The sequence below is a fragment of the Antrostomus carolinensis genome, unplaced genomic scaffold, assembly GCF_000700745.2.
Source record: "Antrostomus carolinensis isolate BGI_N321 unplaced genomic scaffold, ASM70074v2 scaffold41059, whole genome shotgun sequence".
Classification (NCBI taxonomy): Eukaryota; Metazoa; Chordata; class Aves; order Caprimulgiformes; family Caprimulgidae; genus Antrostomus; species Antrostomus carolinensis.
Window position 1 is genome coordinate 1 of NW_010341362.1, and position 17,861 is coordinate 17,861.

At 38.5% G+C, this 17,861-nt stretch overlaps 1 protein-coding gene across 1 annotated transcript; it reads right to left on the reverse strand.

The window, feature by feature from the left end:
- Positions 1-3,236: 3,236 nt before the first annotated feature.
- LOC104531547 (fatty acid-binding protein, liver) lies at positions 3,237-5,519 on the reverse strand. Its single transcript, XM_010176449.1, has 4 exons — positions 5,406-5,519; positions 4,195-4,367; positions 3,841-3,930; positions 3,237-3,345 (listed from the first exon to the last, which is right to left on the reverse strand). The coding sequence occupies exons 1-4, from the start codon at positions 5,470-5,472 to the stop codon at positions 3,295-3,297; spliced, it is 381 nt and encodes a 126-aa protein (XP_010174751.1). The 5' UTR covers positions 5,473-5,519; the 3' UTR covers positions 3,237-3,294.
- Positions 5,520-17,861: the final 12,342 nt, after the last annotated feature.

The following is a 17,861-nucleotide window of genomic DNA, read 5'->3' on the forward strand; positions in this document are numbered from 1 at the left end:
TGAGTGTTCTGTGGCCCCGTTACCGGCAGCGTTGGTGTGCCCCAGGAGTTTGCGTTGGACAGGGGTAGAGCAGCGCTGTTGGGAAAGGACCAGCCCTTCTTTATTAAAGTCATTTGTGTGGCGAGAACAATGAAATAGGTGGGTAGAGATGTTATTTCTTAACGCCTCAATGTGGGACTGACCAAGGAGTATATATAGGCAGATAAATGGCAGATCTGTGACTGAACAGTTGCAGGTGATCCCATTAAGGGTTCAATCAAACATCTTTGCTGCTGTGAGGAGTTCTCAGCAAACTGATGATGGGAGAGAGACTTAAAGAGTTGATGCGGCCCTGGTGTCTGTCACTAAGATATTTTCATTTTTTAATGGCTGAGTATGAATGAAAACTCTGGTGGGTGGGCACGGCTGTTCATATCCTGGCAGTTTCACACTCAGAATTACTCGACGTTTCTACAGATTTTGAGTAGCAGATGAAGTTAGATTGTGGGCACAGGAGTTGTGTGGCAACTATACGTGATGCTCTTCTGAAAAGAAAAAAGAAAATAATGGTGGTTGGATGCTCAGTGTTCTGTGTTCAGGGCTCTGCAGAAAAGAGATGGGGGTCTCTGACAATATTTTCTGCATTTAATATTTACATTTAGAATTATTTCATACTAAGTATGCTAGCAGCAGGTTGAGTTTGCTACCTTGTGCAATATATACGTAGATCATAGAATGGCTTGGGTTGGAAGGGACCTTAAAGCTCATCCAGTTCCAACCCCCCTGCCATCAGCAGGGACACCTTCCACTAGACCAGGTTTCTCAAAGCCTCATCCAACCTGGCCTTCAACACTTCCAGGGAGGGGTCATCTACAACTTCCTTGGCCAACCTGTTCCAGTGTCTGACCACCCTCAGATCTGCTTGCACAAGTCATAAAAAGAACATGAAAATCAAGCCAAGAAAGTGCAATAAAGACTGAAATTACAGTGGGAGTGTGTGATACAAAGCAGAAAAAAATCATTCTGTAGAGGTTCTGAAAGACAATGGAATCACCAAAGAGTGGAGTTTGGTGATAGAAACACTTGCTGCCAGGATTACCCTTTCAGAACTTTTCGAGTTGGAAATTAAGATCCAAATAATATAAATACTCTCATGAAGTCCTTTGCAGAAAAATTCACTTGGTTTTGTGGAAAAGTGGATCCAGTCCTGTCACCCAAACCTGTGAGAGTTTGTCATCCAGAAATGATCGATTACTTTGGGCAATGGGGCAAAGTTTGCAATCTTGATCAGATTGCAGGTTTTGACTGCTTCACATAAGGAACTGCACTGAATATTCCAGCTAAATCTGAGATGTCCTGTGGCAGAAAAATATTGTGATGGGATTGAAAGCTTGGCATGGTTCTTGGGAATGCCAAATCATCGTTATTGTGAAGTAAGGTGAAATATTCTTTTAAGAGTTTTTAGTGCTTTCAAATTAAAATGGTTTAGCATCAGTTTAAGTTCTGTCCAGGACTAATGTGTTTTTAGGATGTGGTGTCTACACTCTATAACTTAAACTGCCTTGTGGTCATGTGTTGAGGTTGAGCTTTGATAAGTGGTTGAATAGGGAAGAAGGGAGTTTTCAACGCAGATTCTGTCAGGTGAGCTGGGAATATTTGAATAGTTATTGAGCCAAAATACGACCTTCATGTTTCTTTTAAAAGCAAACAAATATATATGCGTTTTTTTTAACATCATTCCCATTTTATGTCATAATGCATGAAAGCAAATAATTATTGTTTTGTAACAGGCTTTACAAGTGTACTCGTCAGAGTAATGAATGATTTCTGCGCTGGTTTAGAAATAAACCCGAAGTGTCTCATATTTTTTATCCTACAACTTATTGATACAACAGTTGGTCATTGAAGATTTGGGGCGTTCTGAGAATTTACTGTTGGAAACTGTGCTCTGTTTTGTAGTGTTTTGTTGTGTCATTAGCAGCAGTTACCCAGCAACTTCCAAACAGGAGTGCTTCAAGCTCTTACATGGCTTTTTGCAGTATGGATGCTTTAAAGCAGCATTTTCCCCGAGTTCTACCAGTATATTGATTTCTGTCCTGTTGATCTTATTTATGTATAACTCATAGAGAATTTAATTTAGTCTACTTATCATTAGAACTGCCTGGGAAGCAAAATGAACACCATGATATTTGCACAGTTACACCAGTGAAACTCCCCATGAGGACAGCCTTATCCCTGGATAAGAATACACTTCCCAAATTGCTTATATCACATTGCAAGCGTTATTAATTAAAACACAACCTCCCTCCTCACAAACTGCTTTTCTCCTAGCATAGGGAAATGTAGACTCAGCACTCTTAATTGGAATAAACTGTCCCCGTGAGGCTTTTAAAAGGCATAATCAGTCCAGCAACTTTTTTTTTTTTCGTGGAGGTCTTACACTTGAGACCAGTTCTAACAAATCTGCAGTGACTTAAATAAGTATGAAGCAGGACTGGTAATGTCAGGGTGGGATCTAATCAGCAGGGAACAGAGAAACAGTTATAGGCATGGGCGCTTTGCATTTTAGATTTCAGGAGAGATACAGAATCTGAACATAAACAGTCTGGTTTCCTTGAGCTTCACAAACTTGGACTGTGACAAGCAGATACTGGGAGTACGTTGCAAGTTGGAAAAATGTTTAATTCCCTTTGCTCTTGTAGCGCCTCATTTTTGTTTAATTGTGCTCTTGTGTACTTCAGTTTAGGAGCAGTGATTCCTATTATTACTTTGTAATTGTTTATGACTGTTTAAATACTTCATAGCTTTTAAAATATTACTGTTTCTATTCCTGTTACAGACACATGGCACAGATCAGCTGGACAAATGTCTGATTGTTCTTTGCTGGCTAGATTATAGAGAAAGTGTTTTAGTAGAAGACTAAACTTTATTAGACAAAGGAGCTAAAGCTGAATGTGTTCACTGAGTGCATAAGAAATCAAGAAGCATTTATATCAGCTTTTGTACACTCCCAAGGATGATTCTTATGATAAATTATTGTGTTCCAATTGGTTGTATTGTTGTTGGTTGTTGTTCCTGGTCCAGGTCTGGTTGTCTGGAAGGCAGACTTTTGTCACTTTGAGTATAGGAGGGATCTGTAAGTGTACTCAGGGAAAGCACAGCCTTATAATAATGAGAAGTGATGCATGTGTGAAAGGAGAATAAAAATGATAATGATTTTCTGTGCTATTTTTTCCAGATAACAAAGATCACACTTTGTGGAAACTGCACTTTATTTTAGGTATGTAAAAATATCACAAACAAGATGATCTGTCATTAAATTCTCTTGCTTCTTCTAACAAGTGTTACTCCACCAGAAGTCATAGTCTGTAGAAGACAAAAATGCAGAACTTGGTTTTCATTTAGACTTTAGGAAATCTCTTTGTAGCCAAGTGGTGGAAATACTGCTCTAGTATTCTAGAGGGATTTGTAAGGAGTCTTTCTGCAACATGCTCAGCAGCTAAAGCCACTCACACTTCAATGCCTAGAATTACTACCCCACGGTAGTAATTAATGAAAAGATTTGTTGGGCAGGATGGATTAAATACATGAGTAATGTTTAAAGGAGAGTCATCCAAGGCAGTTGGTTTTAATAAGAAACAGGAATAATACAAAAATACTAATGGTATTTTTCACTAACTGTGGTTAGTTTGAAATACTAAAATTCTGTGTCAGGCATTATGTAAGGAATTCTGCAAGTCATGTAGTAATTTTGGGGCCAGGATTTGTTTAAGGTATTGAGCCTACACTAAGAGCTACTCAACACAGAGTGTTTCTTCCTTCAGCATTTCTCTTAATATGCCATTATTTTCTAACACTTACCTCCACCATTTCATTTCCTTTAACTTCTTGCTCGTGAGAGAATTTGTCTGATTTGCACACAAGCTTCCCGTTGACCATGTTCACAGTACACTGTTGGAGCAGGATTAAGAGTTATAAAAACTGTTAGAGTTTGGAATGCAGTTACAGTAAGTAGAGCACTGTATAAATAGGAAATAAATGACACTGATGCTTTATAATCACATCTGCTAATTTAAACTGGAGACCACAGCATTTTAGTAAGAGTTTTAGAAGAAACATTTCCGTTTGTTGACATGATAGAAACGTATGTTCATGGAAATGGTACAAACAAGTTTCACTCCTGCACAGAAACTGAAGCAGGAGGAAATATCTTACCTTTAGCTTTCTGCCATCCATCGTTGTGATGTCAGCCTCCTTCCCAATCGTGAATGAGTTCGTTACAGATTGCTTGGGTGTTTTTGATGTCACAACAAAGTCATTTCCTTTTTGTTGTATTTCAACAATAGGCTTAATGTCTCTGGCGACTTTGATGATGTCATCTGGCAACGCTGTTAAAAAGGCAAAAAAAGGACTTTTTCTGTTAGGAAGTAGTGTGTTGATATGACATAGCAAATTATTTGCTCTGATAAAGGTGCAAAAATACAAACCAATAATAGAAAGTGATGTGCAAGATAGAAGACAAATCTTCTTTTGGATTCCTGGCTTCTCTAGGGGCATATTGTTCTGTTCCATCTACTCTGCATAGATTTTGATACTATATTTGTTAATCTTCTGCCAGAACATGTATTGTTTCTTTCAGTAACGGCTTGCCATGTGATGACATTTCTCCATGATGAACACCATGTGTGTATTATTTTGTTTCCCTCACCTCTTCCCAGGGAGGTTGGAGGTGGGAATTATCTGTCTAGTCAGAGCCACAACAGCACAAGTGGCCTCAAACTGCTTTATCGAGGTGTCTCTGGCGTGATTTGATTGTATCACCTTTAGCAGTAGAGGGATTGGTTCAGGCATCGTGCTGTCACTCTAGGCTTTTCAACTGCAGCTGATTTTTATTCTACTGAACATCTCTTATGTTTCAAAACCCCAGTGTGAATGTTTTGCCAAGACTGTCAGGAAGGTAAGTGCATTTTTATTAATGGAGGCACCTGCTAAGCCTGTTCCTTACAGATTACTAGGCAGCTCTAACACATATTGATCACTAGTGCTGCAGAAAGTGCTTGCACTACTAATAGCACATTGGAAACCCATATACGTAATTAACAACTTGTTTCTAATTAAATGTGTTTATAAAGTTGTGCGTTAATCCAAACAAGGTGATTGCTGATACACCTCTTCTTTCATGAGGGACTCATCTTATGCTAAGATAGGGATTTGGGGGTTAGCTATAATCTTTCTACATCTCTCTGTACAATTTTCAGCTTCTTTTTGTTTCCAAATTGATCATAACAGATTTACCTGGCAGTAGGGGGGTAGTTTGTCATACAAACAAAAGAAAAACAACCCATAGAAGTACAGTAATAAAAGATATCCTGTAAAATGTGTGTTGCAATCTGAGCAAAGGATTTCAAAAGTAACTAGACACTTACCAAGAGCTTTCAGAAACTCTTCATAGTTCTCTTGAGCATAGACCTGCCAGGTTCCGTTAAAGGCCATGGTGGATGTTAAAATGCAGTTCAGGGCAGTGATCCTAGCGGGAAAGTGAGGGCTCTCCCTGCTCATTCAGATGCTATTTATAGAAAGGGAAAGGCCAGCCTGAATCCTGAGATGACTGGCTAATTATTAATCATGAAGCAACAATTATTAATCATTTATTTGTTCTTAATGATCATAACCTCTAGTTCATTCTGCTTTGTAGAAAGTCTTACCTTGACCAGCTTGTTTGGGATGTTATTTATTACGGGTAACTGCACTTGGGTAATTAGTCACAACTGTTGTAGAGTGTTGCCTGGATTAATTTGTTTTCTTTAGTTCACACCTTCTATGTTTAATACATTTTCTGTGTTTGGGATACAATTCTTCAGATAAAATGGCATAAATTACAATAGATACCAGGTAATTACTGTCTTACAGCAGGTACTTCCTAATTATCACGATATTCTCTACTATGGGCACTTGAACCTTAAATGGTGGGAATAAAATCCACAGCTATTTCTTCCAAAATCGTGGGCCTCCAGTTGGTGAAGTGGGAAAATTGAGTTGGAGTGGGATGGTCAGTTATGATTTAATCCAGTAGATGTCAGTACTGTGCATCTAAAGCGGTATTAAATCCAGTTTATTATTATTTTTTTAATAATCACTGCATACATAGAAGATTAAAGGTAAAATAAAACATGGAACATTGCTTTGAGACTGAAATAAAATAAGTAAATAGGATGTATTATTTTTCTTCTCACCAATTGTACCTAGAATTCCTCACTCATTATTGCTGTTGAGTGATATTCCTTGCTCTCTGTGCAAGCATGACTGTTGGTTTTGGAAGACATTCATTAGATTATGTGTCCTGTAATTATATTGCTTAATTCAAATAAAGCCTGTATCCCAGGGGTAGGTGACCTTTCTAAGTTAACTTTTATTACTCCATACCAGTAAACTCTTCTATTTAAATAGAAAACCAATGCTGAACTTTTTCTTACACATTCACAACTTCTTTTTTTTTTTCAGTATGTGATTTTAAAGAAGATTCTCACACAAAGAACCAATTTTATAATTATATTTACATATGATACTACCTGAGTAGCAAGGAGGAGGTGCTGATACTGAATAAGGCCGTGCTGCTGCGTGTGCCACACATGGATCTAAAAGGTGCATGTTTATATTGGAGTTATTCTAGGACATGATTCATCTGTTTTACCAGAGAGTGATGTTAATGATGCCATCAAATGGGCCTGCTTTTCTTCATTCACTGTAAGATGAATCTAGACAATTAGCTAACATCTCACTTCTTAATATTATTAAATTTCATAATAAAAATTAGACATTTAATTGAATTTTAATGAATGTCTGAAATGTAACTGCCTGTGGTCAAATGATTGGTGATCCTGTGCAGGATTGCTGTGCTCATTTATGTTGACGCTGGAACAGCAGTGTCCCTCAAATAACCGGGAAAATACTCTATTGTGAGGACAGTTTATACGAGTGTGGAACAAGGTAAGATGCTGTTTTGCTGAATAAATGTATTTAGCTGGGTGGCTGCGTTAGGAATACAATCACTCTTTTATCTCTCACTGACACAGTGTCACTGGTGGAAGCTGGGTGTGTAGCTGTGGCTTCAGAGCAGTTAAGAGGCCACAATTTCTACATCCAGAATAATCTAATGTAACTAATAAACCTAAAAATCTCTTTAATTCTAAAGAATGCAGGTGTTCAGTAGGAGGGAAGGGTCTGGCTCTGTAGATGTTCACTCAGTCCTTTTGTGTAAAGGTGTTACTGTGTGTCAGTGTCTATGTAGAAGCTGAACGTGTTTCTTTCTAAAGAAGCAGGTCTTGAAAATGTCCCTGCCTTGTTTTCCTCCCATAGGGTTCAGGTTTGTAAAATTCCAGGTTTTAAGGCCCCGATTCAGCACAGTACTTAGGAAAATTCCTAACTTCCCATACACACACAGGCCGACTGACTTGAGGATGGATGTACTTGACAACAGCGCTGAGGTGTCACCAAGGGTATAAGTTTAATAATAACACACACACACAAGTACTTGTCAGCTACAAGATAATCAGGAACACGTAGTGATTTAAAAACTCCACTGAGAGTGTGGTTCTCGGATGTGAATCCTTGGCTGTTTCCCACATAGATTTGCTAGGAAAGAGTTTCTCTGTAAGGTGAACATGTGTGTGTATGCATGTGTGCACATGTGTGCATCACACACACACACAGGATAATTGGTTTCTAAAAATTACCAAAATAAAAATACCGAACTATTACTAAAATAAAAATAGAAACATGAGCCTGAACTTTAGAGCAGAAACACTGCAAGGAAACTGAAGGAGTTAAATTCCTTTTAAATTCAGTGAGACATAACTGACTACTTCATTTAGGTTTCTTCATTATAATCCCACCTGGGACTTCCTCTTCCTCCATCCCTACTGGTATCTCTCCGTGCTTATAGACACTGATAGTCACCTGCCCTGTTTCAGAACCGTATTTATTCTTGACATAGATGCTGTATTTTCCTGTGTCTTCATTGCAGACTTTCTCTATTGTAATTGTGACAACTGTCCCCTTCACATCCATTTTGTAACGATCCTTAAAGATGATAATCTTCTCATTTTTGAACCAAGTGATTTCTGGGTAAGGATCTCCAGATATACAGCAAGTTAAACACAGGGTCTGTTGTAAAACAGATAGCAGAAATAGATTCTGAACATATAAATGAGCAAGGAAGTTCAGTTGATGATAAATTAAGAAAAATAAAAATCAATTATCTTAGATTTTTAATAGGTGAGATTTCAGAACTGTCCACTCCTTTTCCTGATATCCTCCAGTACAATCAGGATTAACCTGACTGAATGCACTGGGCCTGACTCATATTTGTGCTACTGTCTTTTTATAGCTTTCTTACAGTGTAAAGTGACACTTAAATAGGCACATGGTGAATTTGCAATGACTTTACAGGATTTTTATCCTGCCTGTGTACCAGTAAAGGGGAATGTGACTCAGAAACGTAAGCAGCAAGTTGATATGATGGGGAAATCAGGTCCAGCAACTAAAGGTCTTAGTCTAATCCTATGAAATGTAAAAACAACAGAAAGGATCTGGCTCTGAAACAGACCTTGGAAGCAGCAACATCCGAAACCTGCAAGGAAGAAGAGGTTCTCTGCCACAAAAAGCACCTGTATGTGCAGAAGCACGTGCATGTTTGGAAGCACCACCAACAATGTAGGGGGCCGGTACCAGTATTGTGGAGGGTTCTGCTTCACGCCTTTGGCAGCTGAGAAAAGCTCCTGGGAACATCCAGGAGGGGAAAACAAGTAGTTTTCTCCCCATCAGTTATTCTCTGTCTGTGTAAGGGCAAATTATACCAACAGTTACTCAATATTACCTTGTCCTCCATGATGGTGGCAACATCTGGCAGACCTTGAACAACTCTGGCGCGACCTGGGAATGAACAAATACGACCTTTTAGTTTTACTTATCAGTGTACCACTTGGCTTTGTTTCAAAGAAGGAAGGAAATTAGTTTACTTACACTTTTCTGCTACTGCTGCTTCCCTGAAAATGAGAGATATAAAATTATAGTGGTTTTATTGATTAGGCATTGTATTCTTGATACAGAATATGACACTCAAAAGAGATTTAGCTGTGAAAATGTTAAGGCAGGAACTTACTTCAGCCTTTTGTGCTCAGCCAGGGCATCTTCAAAGGCTGCAAGGAATGAAAAGGTTTTAGGGAAAGTGGCTGTTTATTTCATTTGACTTAGTAGATTTAACCTAATGCATCAGTGTTGGAATTACAGGTATCTGTGCACATACATATGTATAATTATCATCTAGGCAGTATCTATAGCTGCCTTAAGGAAATACAAACCTATTTATATACTACTGACATAAGTGGGATCTAGTACTCCCTTTCCAAAGAGAAACCTAGAGGAGGAAAAAAAACCTCAACTTTGAACAGTTTGGAAAAGTCTTTGTAAACCTGAAGCCACATTCTCCTTTCCAAGGTGCCACTGTGAGCTGTGTTGGCCTATGGAGGAATCGGACACATCCCAGCTGCCTGTCCCCTGAGTGCTCATCCCTGGAGTGCACATCCCGCTCATCCTGTCCCCTGAGTGCCTCACGCCATGGCAGCAAAGCTCCTGAAAAGCTTCAGTCCTTCCTGCCGCGCACTTCTCCTCTCCCTGTGTTTCCTTTGGCTTCTGTGAGCCCTTCGCTGTCCTTAACCCAATTTCATAGCGTGCTGTCATGAACTGTGGCTCCAGCTCAAATAAGGGAGAGAGGAATCGCTGCCCGTGATTTGAAGGAATCTTGGAAAGCAGCTCAGATACATCTCATTCCCATGACGGTGTTGTTTGACTCAGCTCACCTTGTCCAGACAAGTCAGTTGACAGTTTGCGGGAGTTGTTCCCATCGAATAACTCCAGGGTGTATTTTCCCTTATCTGCATCTGTTGGGTTCAGAATGTGAAGCCAGATCTGATTCATTGTGCTCCCAGCTTTCAGTCTGTCACGGCTTTCCAGTTTTTTCTCCCTGTGTATACAGATGATATCATTTCAACAGTATTTATTAGAACTATATAAATTAGAGCACTCACTTTTTTTAGACCTGTACTGGTTAGAACAAGAGAGTGGGAGTCAGGACCTCACTGTTAATTTCATGCAGAGTTACATACTTGGTCACTTTTGAAAATCTCTTGGGGCCTCTAGTTGTGCTGTTGGGCAGTCTGCCAAAGCTCTACAAACTCTACAAAAGACCTCTTAGTTCTTTTTTAGGAGATGAAATAGGATTTAGATGTTGAATATTTGTAAGCATTTAGCCCTTAAACATTATTAAAAATTGGCCTCCATATGTGTGTGTAGGTGGTACCTAATAAAACACCATTTCTCTATTTTATGAAGACATTATGAGGCTAAATTAGCTAGTATTTGGAAAGAATTTTATAATGTTTGGGAATATTTGTTATTCAGATTAGGGGAATGGAGTAGTTTAGGGAAGTACAAAGTAATAGAAATAAAGCATTTGAAAAAAACACCTTTTTTTCCTATCTGTAACCAAGGTGGCTGTAACTGAGCAGTACTTTAAATGCATCATTATTATTCTAGTAAAGATGATCACTTATAAACATTTCTGCAGTGTTAAAATAAAAATGACTGCTTATTTTGGAATTCCCAGACCTGTTTCAGGATGTGGAGTGAATTGTGTTTTTCAGCCCTTAACTCAGACAAATCTACCATGACCTGAAAAAGCTCCAGGCTCAGGCCCAACACGTTTAATTTTAATGATAAACAGTTACAAGCAGCAGTGTGCCAGGAGCCCTGCAAATATCTTTTGGGGACTTACTTGTGATACCAAGTTGTTTTCAAGTAGTCTGTGTAGTACTTCACATCTGTGTAGATTTTGATGCCTTCTTCAGTAGGCTGAATTTTCAGAGGTGTAGCAGAAAGAGCTAAGATTAGATTAGATTTAGATTAGATATTAGGAAGAAGTTCTTCACTGTGAGGGTGGTCAGACACTGGAACAGGTTGCCCAAGGAAGCTGTGGCTGCTCCTCCCTGGAAGTGTTGAAGGCCAGGCTGGATGAGGCTTTGAGCAACCTGGTCTAGTGGAAGGTGTCCCTGCTGATGGCAGGGGGGTTGGGACTGGATGAGATTTAAGGTCCCTTCCAATCCAAACCATTCTATGATTCTATGATTCTAAGAGTATAAATGAAAGGCTGAAATTGAGGAGGACATTCAAGAATGAACAAGTTCACATTACACCAACAAAATCCCAAGCAACTTATGAACATTTCTCTCTGGAGAAAGCAGGATGGTATTCTACCTCTTGAAGACCCTCGATCTTTTAGCAGCTGGTAGAAAAATGTCAGCATCTCTTCTAGAGATTTGGGATACACATCTCAGACAGAAATAGTACAACTCGGCCAAATTCACACAACAAGTGATGTGACAAGGAACAGGCTGCCAGCACGTAAAGGTCACAGAAGTAATTTGTAAGTGCAGAGGGTTTTATGTCCCTGGATTTATTTACTGACCATCCTCCTTGATAGTTTGAAGGTGTTTCTAACACTACAGGAATAGTAAATAGATGGTGTTGCACTTGATCAAAACCCAGGGAGGGCTCCTGAGCAGTTTGCTCTGATGCTGGCACCCCACCTTTATTCCATTATTACTGTGTCAGCTGATGAGAAAATGACGTACCACTGATCCTGCAGAGCTCCTTGAGAAGGTCTTCAAAGGCTGCAAAGACATAAAGATTGAAGTGTTTATAAATACAGTATTTAGCAAATCACATCTGATCTACCAACCTAATTTCATTCTGGTTAGAATGTATTAAATCCAGTAGTTACTCATTGGCTTTTTCTACTGCAAAGCTTACTCGGAATAGAGTTTTTGCCGCTGACTCATTCGTTTTTAGATGCTGGGCATTTCTTACTAAATTTAGATGCTTCTGTCTTCCTTAGCACTCAAAGTGTGCAACAGACGGCCTCACAGAAAGCAGATTTATGTATCAGGTTTAAATGATAAGTTCCAGATGTCAGGGTAGGATTTAATCTTGGCAAGCAGAATCTTCTGATTGATGCTGAGTTGAAGTGACTGAAACATTACTGAGCTTTTAACTGTGGTGCTGGACAGAATTTATAATGCAGTCAAAGCTTGATAAATGACTATGTATGTAAATGATATTAAAATGTCAGAACTGCATATTTGATTTTCAATTTCCAGAGCATATTCAGAACACTGAAAAGTGAAGCAGGAATCTGCAGTAACATGTAATTGCTTTTCCACTTGATGTTGTCTTTAACAACTAGTCTGTCATTGTAATTCAGCCTAGAATTTTTTTCACTCCTAGGGGATGCAGAGTGGAAATAGAAGTTTGTTCTCCTGATGCTTCGGAGGACTGGCTGAACTTCCAGGAGTGAAAAGTCATCTGTGGATTGTCAAATGAGGTACAATATGGAGAGATGCAACAAACCCCTCTGAGATCAGATACAAAGGAGACTTTTATTCTGTTCATTGGGCTCTGTATAACTCTTGCAGAATAAGAGGCTGTTTTACATAGTGCATTTTATGACTCCATTAAATTCAGAAGACTCCACTCTCACATTAAATACTTCTGATATTTAAAATTAGAGCATATCTATGCTATAGTAGATCAGGAAACTCTTTAAATTTGACCAGTAACTTTTAATACAGGTTTTAATCCCCTTAGAAGCCTATAGGTACTATGGTAATTAACAATGTGGTAGAAAGTTATGAAATTTGTTTTTAAATCCAAAATTAATCCCAGGCAGGGTTGTGAATGTGTGTTATTGCCTGATACAAAGTTCTCTTACCTCCTTTTGTGAGATCGAGTTGGGTGGAGTCCTCTCCTCGGTCATCTGAAACAAGTGCTTTGTATTGGCCCTCGTCTGCTCTGGTCATCTAGCAAATACATATGTATATATATAATATTTATACAAAACCCCCAAACAAACCCAAAAACAAACACAAAAACACCTCTCCCCCCCCCCGAAATTTCACATATAATTGAAAAATAGGCAGGATTTGGAAAAGGGGGAAAAGATGAGATTTTCTTCTTCCCCCCCCAAATGAATTTGGCTGGACGGATCAGAAAGGAGGGGAAAAAAAGGCAATTCACCCCAGAATTTCCCTTGAAAGGCTGGAAGGGGCCCTGGTTCAGGGACCCACACTTTTATTTTTAGCCACTTAGGCCTTGTTAAACTTTTAACAGCCACTCACTGTTAAAAACATCTAATTTCTAATTCCCATCTATCTGACTGTAATGTTAAATTGTTTCTTCTTTTGTGCTTTTCTCAGCGTTTATTCAATTTCTTTCATTTAATGGGCACTACCCAAAACACACACTGAATGTTAATAAGATCAATCCCTATTTTTTGCATTTTCATGTGATCACCAAAGCCTCTGAGTTGCTTTATGTTTTTTCACCTTTTTAATACAAAGAGTTCCTATCCCAGTCTGTGGATCAAACACACCACCTGCTCGGGCTTTCTTGTTGAAGAACCACTGGAAGCTGGTGTCCTTTCTCAGGTTTGTTGCCTGTTTGAAATCAACATTTAGAAGTTTAATGTCCCAAAATGCATTTTATTTCTGAATGCCTTTGATATCCTTCTAATATGAAACATCAGTTGCATTAGAGGATTGCTGCAGAATCTTAGAAACTTCCTTCTTTATTAAAATTTATGTCCTAAGATATGCTATCTCTTAACTTTCATTGTTCTGCAGGTAAGTATTTGGATGAGCACTGTTCATACTCGTCCCTTAAAATTCACATCTAAAATTTAACGCTGAAGGAATTCAGCCTGTGCAGTTGTGTCACGCAGCTGTACGTACCTTGCAGGTAAGGAGTACTTCACAGTTCTCAGTAACCTCCCATTTCAAATTCTCTATAAAATGTGGACCTGTAAAAGAAAATGAATGTCTTTTGCAACGCATTTGCGCCGCTCTCGAGTGTTACCTACAGAAATGCCTCCATCTAGTGATGAATCCCAGCAGCGCCGGCTGCAGGGAATGCTTCATGCCACTGAGTTTTGCATGCAGTCAGCACCACAGTTTAGAGCATGTAATTATTGCTGGGTTTGTAACGTCCTTAGGTAACGTATCTTTATTGAGGAATCCCATCTCAAAATGTAGTTAATGATGCTGCCTAACCAGTCCTTCATGACTCTGCATCAAGTCAGTGTAGGAGTTGATAGGTATTTCCCAGGTGAATTGCAGTAGGATAGAAATACCATATGCTTTTTGATTTTCTTCTTGATTCTGGGAGGGTGAACTGGGGGAAAGATTATTTTATATACACTTTCATCTTATACTAAGCATCTCTGAAAACAGGAGACTGGACCTATACTCTGTATATCTACAGCTGCTGTTAAGTGAATATTTTTATCCCTGCTAGAAGGGGATCACCTTTCTATTTGTAGTGTTTTTTCTCTGAAACTGTTTTATGAAGTTCCTTATACAGGAATATAAAATGAGAGATAAAATTAAAGTGGAATGCATGGTTCTTTTTAAACTTATCTAGAGAATGCTGTTTTCTACAAGGAAAATGAGTGGATCTTCAGTGAGTATATATTCAGACTGGACAATTTTCAAAATTCAAACATGTTCACTATTATCACACTAATGCAGATTGTGGCTAGCATGGCTAAAACTATTTCAATAAATTATTTTGATTTTTAAGAGCAGGGCAGAGTATCTTAAAATAAGGGTTCTTATCCTAGTGTATTAATCAGCTTAAATAATACACATTAAAATATGATAAAGAAAAGAATTTAGAGCACTCAGTGAAATGGCTTTTGCTCAGGTTTTGCATAGTTCTGGCAAGTCATTCACCTTCAGCTTCTCTTACCCTGCTTTCTCTTCCATTCTCTCCGTTTTGCATCAGCCTCCTCTGCAACTTTAGCAAAACCTATGAGAATAACAAGGGTCAAAGTCAACAAACCTCCTACTATTTCTCAGTGTAACACTTCAGAAATCGGTATTATCATTAGAGCTGTGATATTTGTTTATAAGACACCGCTAGTGCGTGAGTTACCTCTGGTCCCCACTGAGAACCCTGAACAGAGAAGTACCATCATTCTTCCTTTGTACTGCTTGCTCAGAACCTAACATTTATTTTCATTAAAACAAAAGAATCTTTGAAGGCCTGACCATTATGCATTTAGGAAATGAAACAGGAGTTTTGATCATACAAAAATGGAGGCTAGAAACCCTGAAATTAAAATGTTTAAAAAGTAACAAAGACAGAAGAAGGCAGAGAGCATAGAATTTACCTCTGTTTTAGACAATTGCATGTAACTAGTTATCTCTACTTCCTTCCTTCACTGTAGGTAAGAGAAAAATGGGCACTTTAGAGCACAATTCACAAAACTTATTTTATATCCTGAACTTAGCACGTGCTGAATCACTCTGTAAAACTGCCTGTTTCTCTCCACTGGTTGTAACGGGACTTAAGCAGACTTGATATTTTATAGATACTTCCCATTCAAAAAGTTTGGAAGCTTTAGAAGGTCACTTGAAAACAAACTATTTGCAAGAACTGAAAATGGAGATAGACACTCTATGGGGAAGTATTTGAATGAGTTTGAATGAATAACAAGAATGAATCTTGTTACTTTCTATTTTTAATTAATTAAAAAAGGCTCTCTGTACCAGCATATACAAGGACCCTTTATGCTTCATGTTTATCTTGCTTTGTTGCTTGGAGAGTTGACACTGGTTTCTTTATTACATTCAGTTTAATGCAATTAACCAGCTGTTGAATACACTGAATTTTCAACATGATCCTGTCCTGAGCTAAATGAGTCCATGTAATAACACATCATACAGTTTACTGCCAAGACACAAGACAGTTTGCTGTAGCAAGATAATATGTAAAACATTTGAAAAAAACCCCCAAGCATTCCACTGAATATTTTGCTTTAGCAGACCATTTTTATCATCAAGGACCCTATTTATAAGACCAAAAGCTTCAATTTATGTTAAAGAGAAATTCAGAAAATTTCTTACATGATTCCTGGACTTTAAACGTGTGCTGAAATAAATATTTGTTCTCCCCATTCCCAGTGTGCCAGGATAACTGTTGGAAATACTTTGGGGCCTTAAGTGCCTAGAAAATTTTCCACTGAGCATGGCAGTCTATATTTGATCCTGAATTTCCACTTACATTCATCCACAAGAAGTAGGGTGAACTGATTTTTAGCTTTTCCATCTTGTAGCTGGGCAGTGTACACCCCTTTATCATCATCACAGAAATTCTGGATTATCAGTTCTATGAGACCTTTTCCTTTGACGAAGTTTATTTTATGTGTCTGTATAAAACAAAGGAAATATGATAAACGGAATAGTTTTTCCACAGTGGAACTGTTCCAAGGTCAGATCCTGGCACAGCATCTTGTACAACACTCACACATCACAATCCTTTTATATATGTGTCCTTATATACCTCCCTGATGTTACAGGAGTAATGAAGCCAATGCACTCTGATATTCTGTATTCTGGGATTCATCAGTTATTTGTTTATATATGTAGCTATCATAGAATTGCTTAAAATTTTCTTTGGGAGAAAGTTTCTGTTCAAATCACAACACAATACATTCGTATTGGATATTACAGACTTTTCATCTTGCCAGAATCTGTGTGATTTTTACTATAATAGAAGTGTTGCACTGAATTACGCATCTGTGGCATGTAATTGCATATTTGGGCAGTGATGAGTAATATTGCCACTGTCTTGACATCATACAGGTGCTACTGAACCTTTTATACATACACCCCAAAACCTGCCAGCTGCTTAAATATAAATATCATCATTCTGCTTTACCACCTTGTTTACTCTAAGCAAATATTATCATTACAAAGAGCTTGACAAATACTTTGTAATCCTGCATAACCATGTGAGTTCTCCAGTGTAGAAAAGACAGTTCTTGGAATAGACAAAGCCTTCAATAAATTTGCTACACATTGCTTTAAAAAAACCCCAGCATCACACTATCAGCTCTGAAATTCTTTGGCCTAGTCCTATCCCTTTGTTATATCTGTTCTTTTTGTTATCTTGGCATTGCTACACTGCATTTAACTGACAGGCAGATGATTTATATTGTTCTTCATTCTCAACTGTTCTCCCCTCTGGGCCTGTCATTCCAAATACTTTTTAAATGTTATAATATTAACTCGATATGGGAAGACAAGGAAGAGGCTAGAACATTTTAAAAAATGTGTCAGAAGGCTGGAGTGCACTGTAACACATGATGCAGTGTTATTTCCAGTGCCTCAGACTGAGAAATAAATCACTTTCACCTACTCTTAGAATTCACGAGATTGATCTGTATTCAGTTCAAAAAGAGAGAGTGCAAAGCTTGCAGCTTTGCTTGGGAAGGCAGAAGAAAAATACCCCGTCTCATTGTGAGAGATGGTGTTTCTCTGGCATCCACTGAAATGAGTTGAATTTGTTCCTCCAAGACAAAGCTCTCTGTCCTGCACAGGTGCATCTGTAGTGTCAGATGAATTACACACGCCTGAGATTTGTGGTCAGAAAATTTCCTTATAAAAGAGAAGTCTCTGCTGCAGCAAGATTTTCAGTGGCAGCCTCTCAGGAAAAGGGGTAACAGGGAGGCTGGATAAGGAGGGGACGTTCCCCGAGTGTTACCACTGAAGGTTTTGTGCAGAGGAATGTTACACTGGCTTGAACTAACAGTGTCAGTGCTGCAACCTTGCTTGATACTGGGACTGGACAGCTTGAGAATCAGACAGTTGGCTTTCTATTTATGCACAGTGGAGAACCAAACCTTAGAGTCTTCCAAAAACACACATCAAAATATCTGATAGCAATTTAGAAAACTGGGAATGTACCCATTTGCTCTATTGCCTTGTTCA

Excerpts from the sequence above, each read along its gene's own strand:
- LOC104531547 (XM_010176449.1), bottom strand. The coding sequence starts at position 5,472 with ATGGCCTTTAACGGAACCTGGCAGGTCTATGCTCAAGAGAACTATGAA. Across the intron at positions 4,368-5,405 it reads AGAGTTTCTGAAAGCTCTTG|CGTTGCCAGATGACATCATC; the intron begins GTAAGTGTCTAG and ends CCTTTTTAACAG. Across the intron at positions 3,346-3,840 it reads AAGGAAATGAAATGGTGGAG|ACTATGACTTCTGGTGGAGT; the intron begins GTAAGTGTTAGA and ends TGTCTTCTACAG.